The sequence below is a fragment of the Tauraco erythrolophus genome, chromosome 9 (genome assembly GCF_009769465.1).
Source record: "Tauraco erythrolophus isolate bTauEry1 chromosome 9, bTauEry1.pri, whole genome shotgun sequence".
Lineage (NCBI taxonomy): Eukaryota > Metazoa > Chordata > Aves > Musophagiformes > Musophagidae > Tauraco > Tauraco erythrolophus.
The window spans coordinates 6,244,471-6,268,617 of NC_141473.1; the positions used below are offsets into that span (position 1 = coordinate 6,244,471).

Below are 24,147 nucleotides of genomic sequence, written 5' to 3' on the forward strand. Positions count from 1 at the left end.
ATGGGATACTCAGATCAGCTGTGCTCGCCTCTCGGGGGGTTAGTAGCACAGGAGTTTTCTCTTACTATTGAAAAAGAAGGGACTCTAGCTGATGCTGAAAATAAATTGGTCAAAAATTACAATGGAACTATTTCCCATCAGAATAATTGATGGAAATGGAATAGTTGCACTGATGTTTTGGGGGACGTTTCTCAGCCCAGGATAGCATTTATGGTCAAATTAGGAAGGAACAACTGGTTCACTTAAGAATAACCTTGTTACTGCGGGCATTTATTTGACACAAGTGGGTTGGCAGCCTCGAAAGAGCGAAGGTGGAAATCATTCCCTCCATATGCTGGCAGAGGTTTCTATACACTGAGCTCCATGGAGAGATTGTAAGCTTTTTCCATTAAAATACTCCTAAAATGCTGAGTTTTATTAACATATGGAATTAAAACTATTTTCTAACCCATCACATGCTTGTGAAATGGAATTCCTGCTTTCCAAACGAACCTTGAAAATGTGATTCCTAGCCCTTTGTTTCATGAAATGATTTGTTTGAAGAAGTCAGCTCTATTTTTTTTCATACTGACTGATAAAAAGGATATTTTAAGTTGCTTTATCTTTGCTGGACAATGCTGCAGATATGAATTCCAGCACATTCACTCCACAGAGAAGCTTACACCTCTTAGATTAGAGTGACATTGTGACATTGCCATAACGTTCTTTCCCCCTTCTTTGCAGTGCTATATTGGTTCCAATAAGAACTCGCATCTGAATCTTTTATTGTGGCTTCAATCTGTTGGACTGGAAATGAAATGCAGTTTTGTAAACACAAATGCTCTGTAAAGCTGATAAGAAACGATGTGCACAGAATACAGATGAATACACCAGTACTGTATATTCAGCCTGTCTGGTGAAGGAGATAGTTATTCAACAGACTGTTGAGTAACAATAAATTATTTGTAAACATTGCCCTAAAGCGGGGATACCTTTCTCCTAATGACTCTGATACAAGGAACTGAATACAAAGCTCAAGGGGATTTTTGACAATAATATGACTCCCGAGAGCCTTCAGGGAGAGTCACCTTCCCTGTGTGTCCAGCAAGGGGCAATGGGCACAGCTCTTTGTGCTAATAAATCAAACATTTCCTTGTTTAGATCTCGTCCAGGAATTATGTGATGGGCATGTACTTAATTAGCATCTCTTCACTCTACATCTTCTGCCTGGTGTCAGAAAGTCATTTTGAGAGAGTGATGCTAACTAGAATAGAGGCAAAGTTGGCCTTAGCTATGGTTCTCATACAAAGGGTTCCCATGGTGGCAGATCAGAGTCATCTTTATTTCACAAATTGTTTCCATTCTGCTGCAGTGACCACACGTCAAAAAACTGGAGGAAAGAAACAAGCTTCTAATGGCAGTAACGTCACAGTGCTGGAAATGTGGAATAAGGGGAATCAGAGCAAATCATTTTACAAAGCTTTCGTATTTCACTGAATAATGCTAACAACGTAGTTTCATTAGACAGTGGTCTGAAGATGAGCAGCTTTATGCTCTGCCTCCTGTTGAAGCAGCCACATCAGGACTCATGCTGTCTCAAAAGGATGATAAACTGACACCTGTGCCAGGCTAAGGATGTCTGATGAAAGGATAGACTAAGTTTTTTCTGTCTCAGAAGGTTCTTAAAAGTGAAACCGCAGCCTGCTGTGAGCGTAACCCTGTTGGCCAGCTGCTTCTGAAGGCGTCAGGGAGGAAGTGAGAGTTTTCCTGAGTTGGTGTCTCCAAACCACACTTGTAGAAGAGCACTCACCAGTCACTCATAGCATCTCGCAGATCAGATGTGTGTTTGCTCAGCCTATAACGTCAAAAATGTGAAGGACAGGAATCTCCTTCTGCACCAGCTGTGGATCAGGATTAGAATTCCCTTGAATTTGAGACCGAAAGTGCATTTGGAGACTTCCCTTTACTTATTACCCTTTCTCACTGCAATACTAAGAAGTGTAAAAGCCACTTCTTAAAAGTGTCCTGTGGCTTAAGAGTGAGAAGTTTTGTGTATCAGACAATGGCAACCTGAGTCCCCCCGTTGGAGCCTGTTTCCATTCAGTTGGGTAATTCTGCACTGATATCTAGTCCCCTAAGGGCTGCATTCTGTGTCGTGAGTAAATGTTGTTTATATTATGTAAGTGCATTAACTATACTTGGAAGCTTATAGATATTGATGCTTCTGTTAACCTCAAATACAAAAGCCCCCACTCTGGGTGTAGGTGTCTATGTAAGGGATTAAACTGGGACAGGTTATTATACATACGTATTTAATTCTTAATACTCTAAGCTATATTATTTCAGTGGTTTCCCATTATTACTTCATGTTTAGCCCCAGTATGACTACTTCTACTCAGAGGTCTCAGTTTCTCCATTTGTTATTCATATGAAGTGCAGGTATTCCAGATTTTTCCATTCTGGAGATTTCCCAATGTGCAGCTCTATACATACTGTTTCCTTATATGGGTTTGCTTAGGGCAGCAGCAGCAGGGGCTGGTGTGGGGGAGAGACTTTGTTTTCCTCTTCGAAGAGCAGGTTTCACTGGCATTGATCTACACATGCAGACCCCTTAGTGGCAACCTATTTATTTCAATTACATCAAAGGGTGAAAGTTAACCCAAAGAGCTGATCCCGAAGTAACTGCTGGCTGCTTTCCCTGAGTGTGGAAATAACAGTTGCAAATATTAGGTCAAACCCTTCCAGTCTGTGAATTAAATCAGTGTCCCAAACTGTGTGTAGCGTGTGTGTGTGGGGGTGTCTGTGGTGCATATCAAGCTGACTAAAGCTGTGACATCAGAAAAAAAAAAAAAGCAGTTTTCAAACAGGAACAAGAGTATATACAGAAAAACAACAGAGAAGACCATTTCAAAATCCTCAATCAATGAAGAGAGGATGGAAGAGGGAGAGGAGGAAGACAGACACTATCCAGGAGAAGGTACATGTAGATGTCAGCAAACACTTCTCATTCTCATCATCAGTAGAGTGGCTGCTCTGGACATGAAAAGAACAAGAAGGGATCTGAAGATGCTCAGAGGACATGGAGGGGAATTAAAAAGCACAGTTATATCTGTGGACAAGAGGCCAAATAAATGCAAACCATGTATAAACACTGGAATAACAGTGCCTAGCTCCATATACTCCTGGAAATAAACGTGGTTTAGACCATGTGAATTGAGTCTTCATATCAAGTGTTAAATTCTAGTAGGTCCACACAATAACAGATGACAGTTGTAAAGCTGCCAGTGAAATGAAGAGCTTTTCCGGCAAAACGAGAAACTCAGTCCAAAGGTTCAAGGTTTTTGGAGCTGGTTGAATTATGTTTCATGCTTGACATTCTGCAGTACTCATGACCTGCTTGAACGCATCTCTGTGCTGTTTTTATCAAACCAAAGCACTGAGCGAGGATTTTCTATTTCATGCCCCATTCATACCTTGCGTAATGTGGTCTACCCCCAAATGCCTCGGTTTTCCCTTGGAAAAGTTTTCTCAGAAGCTGGCAGCAAAATAATAACAGGCAGGTCTTTACTTCTGTAACTTCAGTGTACAACTGTTGCAGCTCAGATGTTTTCTGTATAGTTATCTGGGTTCAAACAAGATCCAAATCTGGCCTGGATGCTCTGAATGATGATTTCTTGGCTATCTCAGCTGATGTGCCAAGTATCTGTTAAAGGAATCTCAGTTCAATTCAGTGTGTATCAGGAATTATTCACCCAGTCTTGTCGTTTTAATCGTGTACCTTTTTATACAATGTTGAGAACGTTTTAAATTAATGGCAAAATGATAACGTTTTCTCTCTGTTCAGTGCATGTTCCTGAGCAGGGAATGATTTGCACACCTGTAGATCAGTGAGTTCCCTGTACAACAAACTGTATGAAACTGAGTGTATCCTACTGGAAATTTTTAATTTAGTTTTAGCCTCTTAGGAGAGCAAGGTGGAAATTCTGCTAACCGGATGACTATGGAGCGTACTCTAAGATAGCAGACGAGATTATATACCTTGGAAAGATGGGAGAGAGTAATATGGAAAATATGCCTACAAGTTATGCCTGTGAGTGGTAATCCTAACTGTTCAAGACTATGGTCCCGGTTAGCAATTTTAAGATACACTCTAAAATGTGGGAATAAAACATGGGTAGATGCTTTAATTTTCTAGTTAAAATTCAGTCAATTCAATTAACTGTTTGGAACTACTTCCATCTGATCTTTACATTGTGTCTAATCGACTAGCTATCCTGTGGTTTATTTATGTAATTTTGTTCTTTTTGAAATTAAAGCATATTAACACGGCCTTGAATTTTATTTTACAGCATTACCTAAAGACTACCAATCTTATTGAATGCATAGTTAGAAAGAACATTTGATCAACACGAGACACTTTCGCTTTCTCTGTGTAAAACTGAATTTTTCAAATTTTGTTAACTTTTATTTATATGCTTTTCAATTTTATTTATACTGTTATGAATTTTTCAAAGTGTTCTTAATAAAGCAAGCTGCCTATATGTATAAGTGTTTTTCTAAGAGAGTTGAGAAAAAAATTAGAGAAAAACACTGGAACATCTGGAGAGGATGCTTAGACTCTTTGATCAATGAGAATTCTGGAGAAAAACAATAAGCATTCAGCACTTCTCTTGCAAGAAAGAAATTCTCCATTAGACTGACATTCATGCAGCTTTTAAACCTCCCTGTTATACAGATGGACACTGAAGGTTTTCCTGCCCTCTTGGAATAGTAGATGTGAATCTCTACAGCATCCTTCCCAAGACAAATGTTTAGGCACACAAGCCCCGAAACTTTACTTCCTTTAGAGCACACCCGCAAGAGGATGACTCCTCCAACATAACACTTATGTCTGGAAAGGAACTACAGGCTCTCCTTTTCGTGTTTAAGCTGACAGTAATTTACTGGAAGCAAGATCCAGCCTATAGTGACAGAAGATCATAATCTCAAATTTTGCTTTCATAAGAAGAGTATTATGGTGAAGTAACCCCATGTAATACATGTTACTTCGGTGTAACGAAGAGCAGAATTTCTATTTTCTTTCCATGAATTAATATAAACATAGCCTAACTCTCCAATACAGCACCCGTACTCTATTTGTCTGTAAGCAGCAGCACTGGTGAGCAGGTAATACAGAAATTTTATAATCAGTTACCAATTGCTTGCAGCAACTCTGAACACATTCTGAACATCAAAAGCAACAGAAACATGTGTCTGACCTTTTCACTCCCATCATCCTGATGCTGCTGTGTTCAAGACTTTTCCCCTTACATTAGGTCAGAGCAACCCAACAGTTTTCAAACTCAGGAGAGATATATGTTATCACAAGAAAACAAAATTGCAGACAAATTAGTTGCAGTATTTGGGGAATTATACTTCTAACAATGTAAGAGTGTGAGCAAAAACTGTGTGAAGGCTTTATTCCACCTACTGGATGGGATGCACTTAGTGATTCAGAGCAATTCCAGTGAAGGAATGGAATTTTAGTACCATAAAACAAAAATAAGGCTTTTTTTTTTTTTTTTGATCCACAGCACAGTATTTTTTGCTATGAAAAGAAAGAAGGAAAATGAGGTTCTCTTTTCACATTAAATAGAAAGCACTTGCTGTACGCACAGGGAAAGAACAGAGGGCCAATTCAGACTAAATTGCACACAACAAAATCTGAGAATGAATCAGCATAAATGCTCCAGCTCTATTCCTAACACATTGCCCAAGATACACATTCAACGTGGGGACATTTTGCTAACTAGTTCGCAGCCTCATGCTTCTCTTGGTTTCAGGATATTTCTGCTGTGTTCCATTAGATTTCGTTATCCTTTTCTAGTCTAACCACATTTGTTATTAAATATGGCACTCCTAGTATTATTTGAGATCTGGAACTTGACAGACGAAAGGGACCTGTTGCAGTTTAGCTGGTTAAATATTTCAAAATGTCAACCTTGTGAACTTACACTGCATGTTTTCCTGGATGAAAGGTGGAGAGTGGATTTCAGTTAAAGGAGGAAGGCTCTTCCATTTCAGTGGTATCAGTAAGGACTTTTGGAACTGCTGTTGTTTATCAATAATGTAGTCACGTTAGGGCTGGTTTTTTGTGGTTTATTAATGGAACTACCTTGGTAACCTTTATTCTTCTCAAAAAAAAATGATAACACACAGATGTACAAACCCACATTCATGTGTTGTTTTATTGGTGCGTTACAACATTACATTTCCTTCACATTGAGAAAGCATGAGATTAAAATACATTGATCCACAAGAATGCCTTCCCTACACTGACTTTGCACTGGTAATTACAGCGCCTACAGATCCCTCCACAAGTTTCATTTCATTAAGTCCTTCATAATTTTAATTACATTTTAATCAAAGCTTTTACATTGTCTATTTTATGACCTTCAATTTAATTATTCCCATTAAAATATGATATTCTTTACGGCTTTGCAAAGTTCACTAATTACTCTTGCAATGTAAGTATTTATGCTGCATTACACTTCATATTCCAATCTTTTACCAGCCACTACTCATTTGAGGACTGTTTAAGCTTTTCCCAACCCAAAGAAGATAGCTTGTTTGTATCAAAAGCCATTAAAATACTGGGAATGTGTACAGCACAGTTAGGAGGCTCCACTCATTTTTGAGACTAAGCCAGATCTATATAAAAACATGCAAAATGCTCTATGCATCAGTATTAAACTTCTAATTTTGATTTAAGATTTTTTTTAACATTTGCATATAACCTGGAAGACTAGGGTTCCTGCTGAAAGAAAAATTCATTAATCCTCCCTTATGAAGCAACACAAAATGATATCCCTGTTACAGAATTCTGTTGGATGGTTTAAAAATTTTATAGAAAGATTAAACCTCCACTAAACTGTGTGGATGTCAATTACGCTAGAGGAGTGTTCTGTCAAACCCAGTGCAATTGCAATGCTGGAATGATTTTGCTTTGCTGATGCTAGTTTTGTGAACTAGCACATATACACACCAGCGAAACCACAGTTATATTTGGGTAACTGTCACCGACGCAGTCAAACTGCTATCAGTTTTACAAGTAGATCAGCCCTAATTTCTACAGAACCCTCCTGGGTTCATGCCTGATACATTCTGTTCCTTAATGCCATTTCCTATTTATAGTTATTTCCAAATATCATATAAGATTACACATAGTAAGGTTGCATCCTCTTGTACACAATTATTACATTTATTTTTAAAGGGATTCTAATTTACTTGTTTTCCATAAAAATTCAAGTGTTGCCAATCTGGAAGTAGCTCTCCTCAAAAAACCTACAAAGCTTACCTTTGAGAAAAGTAAATGACAAGCCTTACACAAAGACATAGAGCTGTTTGAATTGCAAAATGCCTACAAGGCCAATACATATTCCAACAGGAACACATAAATTATAACTATGGCAGCAGTCTCCTCCAGTCTAAAGCACCGTAATAATGGTCGTTGATCAACGCTATCTTGATTGCTTTCACCAGCAGCTCTGGCTAAGAAATGTTCAACTGCCAAGATGTGGTCTGGAACATTTGCCGGCATTTTCACACGATACCCAAGAGAAAGAATTCTGGAATCTGACATTTCTGCCATCCAAAGGTATATCATTTCACAGGAATGTGATGTATACTGCATAGTGCATACATAACAAAACAAGATCCTACCAATAATAAATTAACTAAAGTCATACACTTAGTAATCTTCTCCATACCAACAGTGTTTTGATTCAGGTGAGTTTCAATTCGGGTACCAAGCCAACCTTCAGGTACCAAGCAAATACCACGCTCAAGAACATGATGAGCTGAAAATGTGTAAGTGGTCTAGTGGAAAACTCCTCCAGCTTTCCTCTGGATATGTTACAGTGCTGGAGACCACCACAAGTGTTCATGGTTGTGCACCCAAAGTCACAAATGAAAATCTTTGCACTTCTTTAGATTACCAATGCTGCAGTGAGTCACTACACAGAATGAACATGGCACACCGAGATTCACAGAAAACATTGTGGGTTTTTTTTGTCAGTTTCAGGATTTTTTTAAATTTGTTTTAAAGACTTCAGCTTGTTGAATGCTGTGGCTGTTCTTCTCTTTCATTTTGTTTTGATGGTAATTACTACAAGAGCTCTCAAAAAAACATTAATGATGTAACACCAAGTTTCTAATCCGTCATATGAACACATATGTCATTGTAAGCTGATAATTTTAACAGTGTGGAATTTCTTGAATGTCAGGATCATCCTGTGGAACTACTAATACACGAGGCTTGGCTCTTACGAACACTTAAATATTCCTATGTTTCAGCTGCTTGATCAGTAGCTCACAATGACCTTGTCAAAACTTGACAATTAATAGGAAGTTCTACCAGTGCGTGGAAAAATTTTTATGCTAGAAGGCAACAAGATAAACGTAAGGATGATGTCCTAGCTTACCAAATTATATAAAGAAAAGGCTGGCCACAACAGATGCTGAACATCTGATGAAAAGTGCTGTGTGTACTCACCACCCATCAAAATCAATGAGTGCTGAAGACAACCAGAACTTTCTAGGAGATACTCAGTACTTCAGAAAATCTGTTTCCAGATCTACTATATCCTCAACCACACCTTCTTAAAATTACTCTCTTAACCATTTGCCAAGTGGGATTGTTTTTGTTAATGTTCTTTCCCCTTTCCTCAAGTAATCTATCTGTTTGCAGTAGACTGAAAACAGATAATTCAGCAAGTCAATATGAACTGAAAATTTAACTTTAAAAGTATGACGATATGGCATTAAAAATAAAAGATTTCATTTTTCTTTATAAAAAGGAAAGAAACAAAAGAAAAAAACATGTACAGTAACAAACACCATGTTAAGAGACCAGTTTGGAGGAAATGTGGGAAGGCTAAAAGTTCACTCTGCACATTTCTTGAAGTCATACGGGACCTTCAGTTATTCCTTCTAGAGGCAGGCCAGTAGCATTATTATCTGCTGTAGGTCTCTCTTCTTTCTTCACAGAGTTCTGATCTAGCAGGCTGACGTAAGATTTATGACAAGCTGTATTACCCAAAGGAGGGTAGTGTTGTCTGTAGCAAATATAAGCAAAAATGAGGCCAATGATCCCTCCAACGAAAGCATCTAGGTAAGAAAAGCAACAAAACCAGAAGCATGTTACCATGGAGAGGTCAGTCCATAGTGACAACTGTAAATAAAAGACCTTTAGTTGACCTGGAAGTGTTTAACACAGAAAACACAAACCTCAAATGTTCATAAAGAAGTTGAAGCCAAATACCACAACCATGTAGGACACATAAAATTTGTATTTTGTTGGGGACATCTCCAACATTCTGCATACCCAAAATGCAGATGGTTATGTTTCAGGAGATGAACAAGGGAAACACGGGGGATCAAACATTCATGATGTTCCAGCTCACTGTTGACCAACCTTGGTGGGTAGGCAACCCACTTTTCTTCTTCCAGTTTGTCATGATTTACATTGGCCACCAACAGCTTTTCTATTTATGAGCAATACCACTGAACTATTCTGTTTACAGCATCCAGAGCTTTCCTGTTGACAGGTACACCTCAAGCCATTGTGCTGACTACAGTCTGCTCCTTGTCTCTGCCTAAGTACCCCCAGGAAAGATGGCAGCTAAAATGCCACATCTACTTTTGACTTATTTTGTATTCCAGAAGGCATTGTGCAGTGCAGACAGAGACAAGGCAGGATATACGATGGAAAATTATCTTCCTTCAGGAAGTGGGCCACTGTAGCTACAACAATTCATTTCACTTGCAGCTCCTGAAAGGCCCCTGCGAAAGACAGCTGTCAAGAACAATTTCAAGTTGGGTGAATTCTTCCCAAAAGCACCCGAAGGGTCAAAGACTAAGTATGCCTGTTAACTGATTTAACACCTTTTCAATATCTTTCTTTGATGCTATTTACTATTCCATATTCCTACCAGAAGATAAAGTAAGACAAGATAAAATAAAATAAGGCCATTGAATGAGATATTTGCAGCTCTCACACACGGGGCAATTTTAAGTTTTCCATGGGAACTGCATAGCACCTGAAGAGTAAGAGGATTCATTCTGTTGTCAGGTTCTTCTTGCTAATATACTTGCCTGATCTTGTTTGATTTTCAGGCAATAAGAGCAAAACTTTACAGAAAATATACTTGGAAAGCCTCAGATTTGAACACAAACAATAAAGAAACTGAGGCAAAAGGCACTGGCTAGAACACGACACCACGTTTTATTTTAACAAGGCTTACTAAGCGCTGTATCGTCTGTGCATACCTGTTTCTGGATTTTACTTTCAGTTACAAAGAAATCACAGCGTAATAAAAATAGCGAATCACTGAGTTTAATGACAAAGAAGGGTAAATCAATACAAATTACTTTTGTCTAACACAAATACAGATTAAATGCCTTAGTTTGTCGGTCTAGGATATATTATGACAGAGCACACGTGATTCTAATTTCAGCGAGGAACAAATGGCTAATAGTTGAGTAACAAATGGCTAATAATCATCAGAGGTGTGAGATTCAGAAGAGCCTTTTAACAGGAATAGCTAGGGCAAGAAAACCTGAGAAATTTAAGGTTGGGATAGATAAATTTAAGACATTTTATGAGTCACAGTGGTCTGTTGGGGAAGAGGACAAGGCTGAATGACCTAGGAGATCTCTTCTCATCCTGTGTTCTCTTCCCACACGCAAAAGGACGTAACAAATCTATCACAGACAAACAAAACAGAGACATGAGGAAGATTTTAAAAGCTGATTGTGTATACACAGAGACAGAAGCTTATCCTACGCATACCACAAGCTGACTGATTCTGTACCATTCCATCTGTGCCTATCAAACTATCATGGTACAAAAGGTACCAAGGTCAAGAATGTTCACTACAGTATACTACAACAGCATCAATCAACTTGGAAAAAATTTAGTTATTGTGACAAGATTCATCTTCTATAAACCTGTGCTGGTTTATAGAAGATGCCTGTCTGGCAATTCTCAGATTACCCTCCTTCAACTGTGGTTGATTGAATCCGGTTCCAGCTGCTTTTTTATTTGGCTTAACGATGAGGTCAAGCCTGTGATTACCATTTTTAATTATGGAGAAACACCAGATTTCTGCCAGTCCTCTATAAGTTCCCCAAGTATTACAAGACTTGCTGAATACTCAGCTAGATTTTTTTTTTCAAAACATTTACACGTAAATTATGCAACTCTGGGCCTCAGTTTGGACACCACAGTAATATAAATTTACTACATTATTTATGCCAAAGATTTCTAACTTACTAACGTAGACTGGGGGCACTGAGCAAACACACAGGCAGTTATTTTGACTCCTGTTTTTGAAGACAATTCTGTTTTGTTTGATCTCATGGTACCACAGCTTCTTTTTCTTTTTTTTTTCTTTGCCCATAAAGGAAAAAAAATATTCTTTAAGTCTCACTATTTATCTTTACTTTTTTCCATACAAAATTTCCAATTATTTCACGAGTAAAATAAAATTTTCAGTTATAAGCCTGTACAGAAATCTAGGGACTTAAAAAGCAAACAATAGATTCTATGATTAATAATGAAATATCCTAATATTCACCACTATGAACACTAAGATCTTGAACACTACATTCTCCAGCCAAACTGAAGGGAGCTCATAAAGTACTTATAATATTAATGCTCTGAGCCCATTCAAGGGCTTTTTAATGTAAGGATATGCCGCTCTATCTTTCACTTACAGCATGCTAAGTCTTGGACGTTATACTGATGGTCATTGTTCATTCCCCACAGTACAGTTAAGACCCTATCACAAAGCCACCATAAGTCATTTAACACAATCTGTTGACTCTGCTGAGCATAAAAGACGAGGCCTGAGCTTCCTTCTGTGCTGTGTATTACAGACTGAACTAGTCTCTCTCTTGAGAATGCAGTTCTTTCAGGTGAAACTACAGGATATTGTCTGCCAGCACTGTTCTTAGCATGGGAAGAGTTGAGTTTTCAGCTTTTCAGCTCCATCTCCTTAAATTTCAAAGACAAAAATAGGAGCAGCTGTGATGGACACTGCCACAACCCCTTGGGTGTAGTTTTCTTCTATCATATATAAAACACACCATAATAATCTGCCTCATAGCACATGTTACAATACATAAATAATTCTTACTCTTGGCAAGAGGTAGCACAAACTGCAAACACGCACTCAAAACCAGAGCGTAGACCTGCACACTCCCATTCACATCCACTCACACTCCTCTTCCTCTCTGTAACAGAGAGTTCGGACCAGTCAAGGGTCACACATTGAGCATGAGATGCATATCCACCGTCAGCCTGGTGAGGCACGTGCCTCACATGCAACAGCTTTGTGCTGGAGGCTCTCTCCAACTCCCAGTGTAGGTCAGCAGAGAAGAGTAACAAGCCCTGTAACAAGATAAGGTGTCTGCAGGAAACCAGGAGACTCCTAAAGAACACGTCAAAGCTAATGGTTAGTGATTAGGCAGCTATGGGAGAAGATGCTGCACAAACACAAAAAACGGAACAAGAAAAAGCATGGATGAGTCTTGCTCTGGTATGCTGACTGCTTTATGAGATAAGAAAGTGCTCAGTGGACAGAGATATGCTGTGCTTAATTGAAACTATGCAGAGGAAGCAACAGAATGGTATGTCTTAGAAAAATACATAAACAATATGTAACCAGTATGAACCAGATAACTGAAAAGAGCACTCAGGACCTTGAGAGGAGTATAATTTGCAAGGCCAGCAGTTCTATACCAGTAGTACCACGTAACACCAAGATGATCTCCATAACAGAATCAGAAATGCTAAGTATTTCTGATAGGAATATGGAGACAAATCGGGGAAAAAGTAATTACAGGCTGGTTTACTTAGTAGGACACCAGTGAAGAAAGGCAGGTACAAAGGCACTGAAAAAGAGGATCAAGAAATGGCAAAAGAAATAGTAGAAGAAATAGTAGATGGTAGAATTTTCTGACAGTGAAAGTGTAGATGCTGACAGACAGTAGAGTCAGTTGACCTGTGGATGCTGAAGGGAAGCCATGTGGACAACGCACCAGACCCTCCACCAGGTCCATGTCTGAAAGACTCAATGTGGGAGGGTAAGGCATGATATAATCCTAACTTAACAGAATGAAGTCATGGAATTGTAACTTAGTAATATAAGTGTGTAATTAATAAATAGCACAGCCTTCTATATCAGGTGCATCTCACACTTGAATTTTAAAGAACTGTGAGACAACAGTTTTCCTCTGACAGATGCAGCTGGTCTGACTGGTGCTGGGCTCCAGACATGCCTACTGTGAGGGAAGAGAGGATGCTGCGTCATAGCCCTGAAGCGATGAAGGTCAGTGCTAGTTATTTCAACCTCACTAAGAAGCCTCCTGAAAGGTATCTGCTCTAGTTACACTGTATTATAACAATGCCTCATTTACATGAGAATGCTCACATATGAGGATCCAAAGTTTCCACTACAAACAACGAGAAGTAAATGAAAAAGAGATTAGGATTCAGCATCCTTCAGACTGTCAATGCTTCACTTAAGAATTCCCCTGCTGTTCATTATACAGAGACTTTTAAGGATGCAGGTTCATCCAAGAGCAGACATCTTATGCAACTCATCCATGTATCAAATGCTGCTGTTAGAGTCTAACGAGCCATCTCCCATTCTGCCAGTAACTGTCATTCCCTCACAAAGGCAAGATTTAAGATTGTGTGGAATGTTTCTTTAGCTTTGTGGATGTACTTTCCAATCAAGAAAGACACTGCATGCTGCTTCAATGATCTACTCATCCATAGTGAATACATGCAGAGTTTGTTTGCAGTTAAAAATCAATGAATATTCATCGGTATCGCATGCATGGTACCATACTTAATCCATCACGCTCACATCTAGTCAGTGTAACACAACATCAGCCTTGAAATATGTGCAGCCCAAAGCTATGGAAAATCATTTTTAATAGGATGTAACAAGAAGATGAAATATTTCTCTTCCTTAAGTAGGACCTGACTATGGAAAGTGTGGAATTGACACCATGGGAGCAATGACAATCTTGGCCAAAAAAAAGAGAACAGAAAACATCAAATTTTGCAGCAAGTTTTTTTTGCAAGTGCAGGCAGAATCTGTTACAACCTGTGCTATGTAGCTTGGTATGCAACACTTCTATACTTCTCAAGGAGGGGCAATGAACCCATCTCATGCCCAATATACTTTGATTTGAATGAAAACCAGTGTTTTACATCATGTGCATCAAATGACCAGAATGCAGACAAATGACTGAGTGCATCTTTGCAATGACTAGCTGCATACAAATGCATCACCCTAGTCTAATGCACACACAAACACATATTAGCAATCACTCATGTACCCAACAGGTACCTAGCAAGTATGTGGAAAAGCAGTAGGCAAGGACTAGGTCATACAACAGAGCTACTCTGATGGGCCAGATCCAGCCTACCTCTGGATCTATCCAAGTCAGCTACAGCACTAATGTACATTTGTAAAAAATGATGATGTAAAAAAAAATACTCATGTAGATTTCTCTATAGTATGATGATGCACATTGTGTATATAAATATATAGAGGCAGAAAATCTGTAGCATACTATCATGTTGTAATTCCAATGAGAAAAAAACATCAAAGAAACATAAGGCTAACAAAAAAAAAAAAAAAAAAAAGAAAAAAGGTATCTCCATGGCTCACCTTGCCAGTGATGTTTGTAATCACACATACGTGACAGGGCAATCATCATGGCACAGTAGAGTGGGAGAATTGCTGCACAGAGCCGCCAGCTCTTCCCCCGGCCATTTTCCGTGAAGCAGTGTAACTTTCCAGCTAAGTAGAAGGTGGTAAAGCCAAGGCCTGAAAATGCAACTGATAAAGAAAAATACATAATTACAGTATTTTGTCATTAATACTGTACAATATTATCCCTTAAGATCCTTTATGATCTGACAGCAGGATCGTTCTACTACACAGTTGAGAAGACCCATCTGCAAAAAACTGAGGCAGTTTCACAATTTGAATGCTGATTCCCATGTAACCATGTAAAGGATGTTAAAACTTAGTATTTTAAAGGGATGAAGCAAATTTCCTAGGTAGAGAGGTTTTTTGTTTTCTCTCTTTTTCCAACAAACTTTAAAAAAACCCAGTTCTTTAGGGTCTGAATGGGAAAATGTAGTCTCCCACAAGATCCATGGTGTAGGTATGCTCTCCACAGCAGTGCTGTTATCTATGCAGCAATGCAAGCATTCAGGCAAGTAGACACTGCAAAGTAAATCAACTTCCTTCTCATAGATATTCAGCTTTCATATAATTTGACATGTCTGCAAATACTTTGCTACCTCTAGACATTCATCTATCCAATAGCAATTCTTTTTTTTTTTTTTTTTCCTTTAGCAATTTACCTTTTTCCTCCAAGGGAGACATCAGCTGTGGAAAGAATCCGTGATTTTATTTGGATATTAAATCAAACATTTAGGCAAATTTTTAACTTTGAGTCACAAAAGCTTTTTCATGCTTAACCTTCAGCACGTCCTTCTTGATTTTAGACCTATTCTAATAAGTTAAGGTTCAAAGCAGAAAGGGATTCAGTCAGTTTGCACTGCAATTTAATTGCATTTAAATGAGATTTTTAGGTTCCATTAACCTGTTTCTATAGGACATGCTTCACTGGCAGTGACGACAGAACTCGGGCACCAGGTTTCTGTACTGAACTTCTTTCCTCTTGCAGCTGTCCGCCTTCCAGAAAGATGCTAGATGGATTTATATTTTTTTGAATAGGTATTTTTAACTTTTTTTTTAAAGCATTTAAACTTTTTTTTTTCTGTAGGAAAAATTAATGCTGCCACTGAACAGGTAGCTCTGTGAAACACATCTTCTATTTTCTCCACAAATGCCATACTTAATTTTGCTCCTGACTGCAGAGATCAAAATAGAATACAAGCGTGTAAAGTACAGATAGCAAAACTATAAATATATATCCAAACATTTTAAATCCTTTTCCTGACTACCTTTATACTTTTTATCTTTGTGACATCTAAGCACCTGTATAAGAGGTAATAGGTCAAATTCATAATACAAAATTCTGTTGTAATTCTGCTATCAGTGAATTTAATGGCAAAATCACCATCAGTGCTGGGTCAGACATACATCTTTTTTCTAACCTCCTGCTACGACTTTTCAAATGCCCTTCTCATCATGTTCCCAAACGCTAGATGTGATAAAGAAACTTCGTGTTCTGCTGATAAATCTATGGGATGGTCAATTTTAGCTGACAGTACGATGGAGTTGTTTCATAAGTTTATACTACACAACTGTCTGGATGCGATTACCGAAGATTTGCATTTAATCTTCAATCACAAAAATAAATCACTTCTTTAGGCTGGATGTGGTAGAGCAAGACAGATGCTGATTAGCCATCAAACCACTACCTCAAATATATTGCTTCCTAGAAGCTTTTTCAACCAGTACTAATGCTGTACTTGTGAGAAGACAGTGGGAGACAAACTTTAAAACATGACAAACAATCCTCAATAGATAAAAGATTTCTTGCAGACTCAATTACCTTCTTGTGTACAGATCTTTGAGAGTCATGTAAACTTGCTTTGTCTTTCAGACTATCTATTGGACAGGAAGAAATCATTTCTATGTCATGGTGTTCTTGAAATGAATGTATCTTCCTAAGGGTAGCACGTCTTACACAGAAACAGCCTGTGGGACACACAGCCAGGCTATAGCCACCATGGAAAAAATATCAATCTATGATCTTGACAACATATCTGAGAAAATTTGAATACTCCCCTACACTTTTCAAATATCCTCTCCAACTCTTAGTACCCAGTGTAGACTGACACACTTCAAAATAAACATTTCTTCTACTTTCATGTGGGATTTTCTCTTGTGCCTCTGATGTTTGCTCAGTTAGCCACCAGAATATGATAAAAGACAACACGGTCCTCTTTCGTGTTCCTCCTGTTGCACTAGATAATTTTTGTGGCATTGTCTTTTGTATCAAAGATCTGCAGCTCTTCATAGGGAGGGCTTTTTGATGGCTAACAACACACACTCGCATCTGTGTGAGCAGACATAGAGCTGTCCATTCTGACCTTTGAAACTAGAAAAACATATAAACTCACCTGAGACTGCAAGGACAGGACTCACCTGCATCATTCCATCTTCCAGTTGAGTAAATGGAGTGAGCAAAACTAAATCTGTCTTGGATATCCAATATCAAGTTCAATCTTGGAATGAATACTTTCAAATACTTCCTCTCAAAAATTAGTTTTATTTTCATATTTCCACTTTTCATCTCAGGTTATTATTTTGTAGATCTTTAGAAGAAGATGAACTGAAATCTAAAGACAGCATTTCCAGGCAGAAGTATCAAGCATTTTGTGACTTTATTTTCAGGTAGTCTACAATGGCTAGCAATTTAGAGGGCTTAAAGAAATATCACCCAAACTGAAGTGTAGGTGTTCAGTTCACACAGACTTGTATTCAGAATAACTATCATTTGTCAGGAAATTCAAATATGTGGTGGACAGCAGCAGCAGATTTAGTTAAACAGGCTTTAGAGCAAACCTCGTGATGTTTTTAAAAAATTATTTCCTCAGAATTTGGTTTTTTTTGGGATCTGCCACATTTCCAGAAGGAGGTGCTCATGAATGAATGTGGAAGTTCAGCAGGATCTGTACTTGCACTAGACACAAAGGCAGATTTTGCCTTAGATGGTTGATGTGTTCCTCTAAACTAAAGGTCAGGAAGAAAAGTAATAAGAAAAAATAAAAAGATGGAAAAGTAATATAATAATGATGCCCTAGCTTGTGGCTATGAAACCAATATTCTGCAGAGCAGCTTTACATTGCAATATTGTAAGATTGACTTCCCTTACCCTGGAGCGTGCACATCCAGAAAGAGCTGCTTGACCCAATAGTCCCAGGGTGTGCAGAGTCAGCAGCAAAGAAAAAGGAATTAACAGCTAAACGCTCTGGGATGTGGGAGTATCCATTAAAAAGGTAACTATATATTCCAAGGCAACTCGATTGCTGTGCACTCCTTCGTGTAGGCAACTTTGCTTGATGGCTGTATTTTGAAGATGTTGTCAGTCAATAAGATCAAGAAAAACAATTCACTCTTCCAGAAACCTGGGACTATAGGTCATATTTACACTGAAGAATTGGTCAATCAGAAGAATATATTTGAGCAAATTCTTTTCTGCACCAGCTAGAGTCAATAGCTCACTGTATCACAAAGAAAATGCCCTAATATATTACATACTGCATAATGTTACAATAAAAGTTACTATTCTGCACAAAAAGACAGATTCCAAAGAATCAGCAAAGCAACGCTCCTCATCTACACAAATATTCCTGCTAAGTTGGTTTCTTCCCAGACCATAAGAAATAAATACTCTGTTCATATAAAGAGGGCAAGAGCAACGTAAAATACCAACCAGCCCTCTTCAGAGACATCGACATGAATGAAAATAAGAAAATCAGTCTGTTAGTTTGAAACAATGTTAACTCAAGGCAGATGTTGATGCAAATTCCAAACACAAATATTGACAACTGTCGATATTTATATTGTCAATAAACAGTTACCGAGATATTGTCAATGAACAATTTTTCAATAAATAATTGATAATTAATAAATGAAAATTTATATTGTCAATAAACAGTGTTTATTGATAAAACACCATAGATTTTGTGAATGTATTGCAAGACAGAAAATGGAATATTTGCATTGTAGCAGCTCTGAGGAGTCTCAGCTGAGACACGGTTACCATTATTCCAAGTGCTCTGCAAACACACGGAGAGGACACTGTCCCACAAAGCTTAACGACTAAGGATACAAAGGCAAAGGGAGCAAGGTGGAAGTGCAGACAGCGGAAGGGATTTTGCTCAGTCAGGGATGAAACCTGGCTCCTGGAGAGGCAGGGTCTGTGCCCTAGCTACAGGCTTGTGCTGCCTCACTGTCCTCCCTCTGCCTTCTAAAAGTTGTTACTGAACTGTTCCCATTTAAGTAAGGCAGCTATGGTTTTGTAAGAAATTAATGGAGATGAAGGGAATTTTGGAATGAAAGAGAAATTCTAAGTCTTACACGAATAGGTGCTACGAGCTAAATTAAAGGGGGAAAAAAAGACTTGAAATGAGAGGAAAACACATTTAGCGATATTTGATTTGTCCCCTTATTGTTTACTTCCATTTCCTGGATCTGCTGATAGCATCAGATAATTGGCTTAGGGCCAATGGGGCTATTTAAACACCTGGATTTGCAAGTCTTTGTACCTTTCTGAACAGATTCTGAAGGGAGCTGAGATTCACAGTGCATGTTACTCACGTTTTGAGTTTCTTTAAAGGAATCACTGGACTTCACACGCATTATGTTTTTGCCCAATTTATATGGTTTTATTTCAAACTATTACCTAGAAAGAATCTTTAATAATGCATATGCACTCTCCAGATAACATTAACGGTACCCAGATAGTCTCTCATTTATAAACAAACATGAGTTTATGAAAAATTAAATCAATTTGCATTCCTTCTCACACTTGTTCTAGCTGGTTTGCTTTTTCATAACATAGACCCACTGGTTACGTAGACCTGCCAGTCAAAGGTGTCTAACTGCTTTTGTTTGCAACATGGCTATAAACCATTCAGAGACTGTACTGCAAGTCCTGTCGTACAATTCAAGCCAGCAGAGCAGCAGAATGCAAGCACGTTGTCTCTCTCTGCTCATCCAAATGAACTCTCTATTCCCATTCTCAGAGCGAGACTTCTGAATACCAGTTACACATGGGATTGATCAACTTGAAGTCATCATTTTAAGCCAATCCAGTTCACAAAGTGTACCGAGGTTTTCCTCTGAGATAACACTGATTATTTTGATATTGCTGAATAAGGACTGTTCAAAAGTTCACAGAGTGGGCAGCCAGAAGGGACCAGCTCATCCTTTCATCTGACCTTCTATATATATCACACCATTAAGTGGGATCCAGTTAGTACCAGAATGTGAGTTTGGAAAAAGTATCATTTTCAGAGAAATAATCTGAAGATAGAGGAGGGGAATTATCTCAGATGCTAGAGGACTTGTAACATCAACCACCTGGTGAAGTTCTTACTGACAAAATCACAGTCAAATTGTAAACCATCATGGGCCGTCTTACTCTGAGGATCTGATTCAGTAAAACACTTACAATAGGAAGATAAACATAAACACTGCTACCTAGGCGAAAAATCAGTAAGGCTCTCCAACAGCCTTCCTAGAAAAGTGCTGCTCCCGCTTCACAATATCAAGTAAATGCAGAAATGATGCAAAAACTCTGTTACAAGCACCTATTGAGGTAGAAGCAACAGGAGGTATCTGAGTATGTTTGTTTCCTGTTACAGCAATGACACAAGCAAAACACTTCATAGAAAAAAAAAACAACCACAAAACAAAAACTAGCATGCCTTCTGCCCCAGGCGTTCATGGGGGCACGTGATCTGCAACTGGGGGTCCTCATTCTGCAACTGGATCAAACAGTGAAGAACCTTGTCACCATGGAAAACCTTGGAGGAGATAATGGCACTCTGTAAAGGAACCAGGTCCAAGCCTGGCAGATGAATGAGCAACCAGTAGAGCATTAAAAAATGGAAGAGTCAAAAAAACCCAACTGAATAGGTTTTCAGAACTGACTGCATGGCTGTAGACTTCTGTGTGAAGGCAAGAAAGTGTTGTTTTGACCTTTACATACTAATGGTTAGGAATGACCAACTTAAGAGTGTGCATTTCACCTTGTTTTGTATGGTTGGGGTATCTAGAACTGCTATGGGAAGGCACGTTTTAAAACTAAACCATAATGGTACTTGAAACATGTCAAAAACCAGCTTCGTCTTGGGCATTATCATTATGGAATAAATAAAATTACATTAGACCAAATTTCTCAGTTTGCTTCTATTACCTTCTTTAAAAAAAAAAGTTAACATAAGAAATAAAGATGATGATAGCATCTGGAGAGACTGCAGACCCCATCCGGACATCTGATTCTCTCCAGACAGGGGATCTAGGTGAGTTTGAAAACCAATCCAATTACCAAGTGAAATGCATAAAGTGAGAAACTGTGAACAAGAATCTGATCTACAGCACCCCAAATAAATTATTAATTCAAAATATAATTGCTTTTGTGGGTGTTTCCTGCAAATTAAACTACTCCATGAGGAACTTCAGCTTCTCAAGTTTGAATGGATGCTTTGCTCAGCACGCAATACGTCTTCTTCACGCTAAGAAGTTTTTGAGCTGAAGAAAAAATCCTCAACTTAAATTTAAGTGGCAACAAATTTTGAAACTGCAAAACAGCCACTCAAACAGTCTATGTAACAATCAGAGAAAATGATCCATCTCATTGTCTGTAATGCTTTATACTTGCAGTGATTACTGTGTATTTTCCAAATGCAAACACGTACTATTCATCACTGGAATTGCACAGCAGCCTGCTGCAATTTTAGCTAGGGCTACTGGTGAACGTTTTCAGTTTCACACTGTTCAAAGACTGAAATATTTATCTTTCCTGAAGGAAAAAGTATGATACCAAGTGGCTGCATAAATTTTAATGCTGAAATTCAATTCAAAGAGGATTTTATAGAAGTACAATTCCCAGAGAACGTTTTGAGCTTATTATCCCAGGCAAAATATTTTATTTTTTTTCCAAGTGGGACAGTCAATCACCTTCCCTTTGGCTTAGCTTTATTACTTTCTTTTCACAAAGACAGACAGTTCAGCAGAAGCAACATGAAAAGCACATCACAAAATACAAATGTATGCAGGGACTTGGGAAACAAAAGGAGATATTGGAGAGAGGGATATGTTAGAACAAAAATAGACCTACATTATCTGAAAAGCAAGTAACTAGAATATTAGTCATTAAGTTGTTTTTGCAGGACTGTCATAGTGAATTCTTGTGAATCTTTTTTTTGTTTTGTTTTGGTTTTTTCTGACATATTTTATTTTCATACACCTTTCAAGATACCTCATTACCCCTGAAATATTGAAAGTGGTCTCAGGGTGCATCTCACTGCTACCAAAAAATGAGAACTAAGTTCTGATTTGTTCAGCTAATGATGCCGTTTACAAAAAGTCCTAAAAGTGAACCTGTTCCATAGCCTGCTTTTCCATTTCTGTTGACAGCAACCTTGAAAAAAAGTCCTTTCTCTGAGAACACAGTCAAGACAAGCCTAAAAGGGCTTCAGACTCTGCAATTATTTTGAAAAGAAAGGGTCAACACCCATGCACTAACCAAAGCAGCCTTAGCATTAACACAAGCTACAAAAGACTGACTTGTAAACTCAGCCCTAGTCATGCAACCGTATCAGACTAGAAAGACATCTTTCTCTGCAAGGAACGTTTGTTACTCTTTACTCGCTGCCAAGATCTCCATGCTTCTCAATTACACATGGTGAAATTAGGCCCAACTAATCAGATTTAAACCTAGGACAGAATGACACCAGGATGCAACTGGTCCTTGAACATAACCATGATGGTGCTGTTATAGTGCGGTCTCTGGCTTGTGCGCTCTTCTCCTTACAGGCATCAGGAATACCAAGTCTTGACTGAATTGTTTTTGTTACATCAGTTGTGCACCCCTTTATGAAATACAGTCCTGATACTATACCTCTAGCTTCTTGAGTGGTTTTTTTTTTAATTCAAACAGTTCACTATTAATTAAACAACTACTACCCTATCAATTATCAATAAACAGAGAATAAATTTCTCTTTCTGCTAGATCTTAGTATAAATACAGTATCTAGCCACAAGATTTAGATCATCAGCTCTCCAACTCTAATACAAATTACTGTCACTGGGAGATTTATGAGGTATCTAACTACAAATAATCCCTGTCAAGAGCAATTTTTTCTTTCCAGTTCAACATTTGAATATACCAAGTCCCACACATTGGATCAGGGTAACTTCTTGCTTCCTGCTTTACCATACATATGCCATCAGTACTATCCTTGATAATGGATCATATCCTGCTCAGCTACTTGGTCTCCCATTCACTATGCCAAATATTTATATCCATCTTTCAGGGATGCGCATTTAATTTAAAATTTGGTTGAAGCAAATTGGCACAAGATTAGCATGTAAAATACAGTTAAAGGACATGTTGAAGAGCACCTTGATGGACAGAAACTTTTCACAGTGGAGGATCGGAATGCTTCTGTCAAGCCCACAACGCAGCATGGTAGGCAGTGTCAAGGAGTTTGCTGGATTACACCAGTGTTAGTACTGCCTGCAAATAATCCCCTTAAATACTTCAAAAAGAAACTAGAGAACCCCCAAAACTATGCACAGCCAGAAGAGTAAGGGTTATAAAGATCTCTGCTTTGCTTTTCATGCTGTGAGACCCAGCAGGAATAGGAAAATGTTATTTATTCCTTCTACACTGCAAAGTGATGAAGCCTGATCTATCCACCATTTGCAAGAGGAACTTACCATTGGGGGTTTTATGTAAAGAAGAAGAGTTTGGAGGGGGAAAAAGGCAAGTGATGTGAAGCCACCTTCAACCAAACTTTAAGCAGCAAAGTGGCTGCACAGCTACATTATACTGAAGTAAATGTTGGACTTCAAACTTGTAAATATTTACAACGCTCTTGAGAGAAATTTTTAAATAATTTTCTTGAGATAATTAGGGAGTGGGTAGTGGATATCTTCATTTCCAATTCAGTCTAGATCCTCTGAAGATAGCAAAAAATAAAGTTGCTGTCTGTTCTGGAATACACAGATTAATCTCCCAAATTAATCTGGAATTAATCTCTTTAATCATGCCTAGAAAAGGACAAAATGTATTACAATACACTATCATCAAAAATTAATAAATGTTATTGTGTTAAAGGCTACAGTGTAAAAGACAATGTACAGAACATGTTCCCTAGGTAGGAAAAACACCAATCAGGACCCATTGTTTTACGCTGACAGATGTATTAAAAATCCACTTTTTTTTTTTTAATTGAGGAAAAACAGAAAATCTTTTGGAGGTATGCTTGAGACATATACATAATCTGAACCTCAAACAAACTTGCAGGAGGTGATTTTTTTAATAGAGCTGGAAAACTGAACTGAACTTTAAAGAATTCATCTCATAAGCCTCTCATGAAGTCAAACA

The 24,147-nt window shown here is 38.2% G+C and overlaps 1 protein-coding gene across 1 annotated transcript in view; it reads right to left on the reverse strand.

Moving 5' to 3' along the window:
• Positions 1-8,923: 8,923 nt before the first annotated feature.
• The window catches only part of PLPP4 (phospholipid phosphatase 4), a 62,378-nt gene continuing 47,154 nt past the window's right edge, over positions 8,924-24,147 (reverse strand). The window contains exons 6-7 of the mRNA XM_086616574.1: positions 14,709-14,879; positions 8,924-9,126 (exon numbers count right to left, since the gene is read on the reverse strand). Of these exons, the coding sequence (XP_086472700.1) occupies positions 8,924-9,126; positions 14,709-14,879 (374 nt within the window). The remainder of the gene's footprint in view (positions 9,127-14,708; positions 14,880-24,147) is intronic.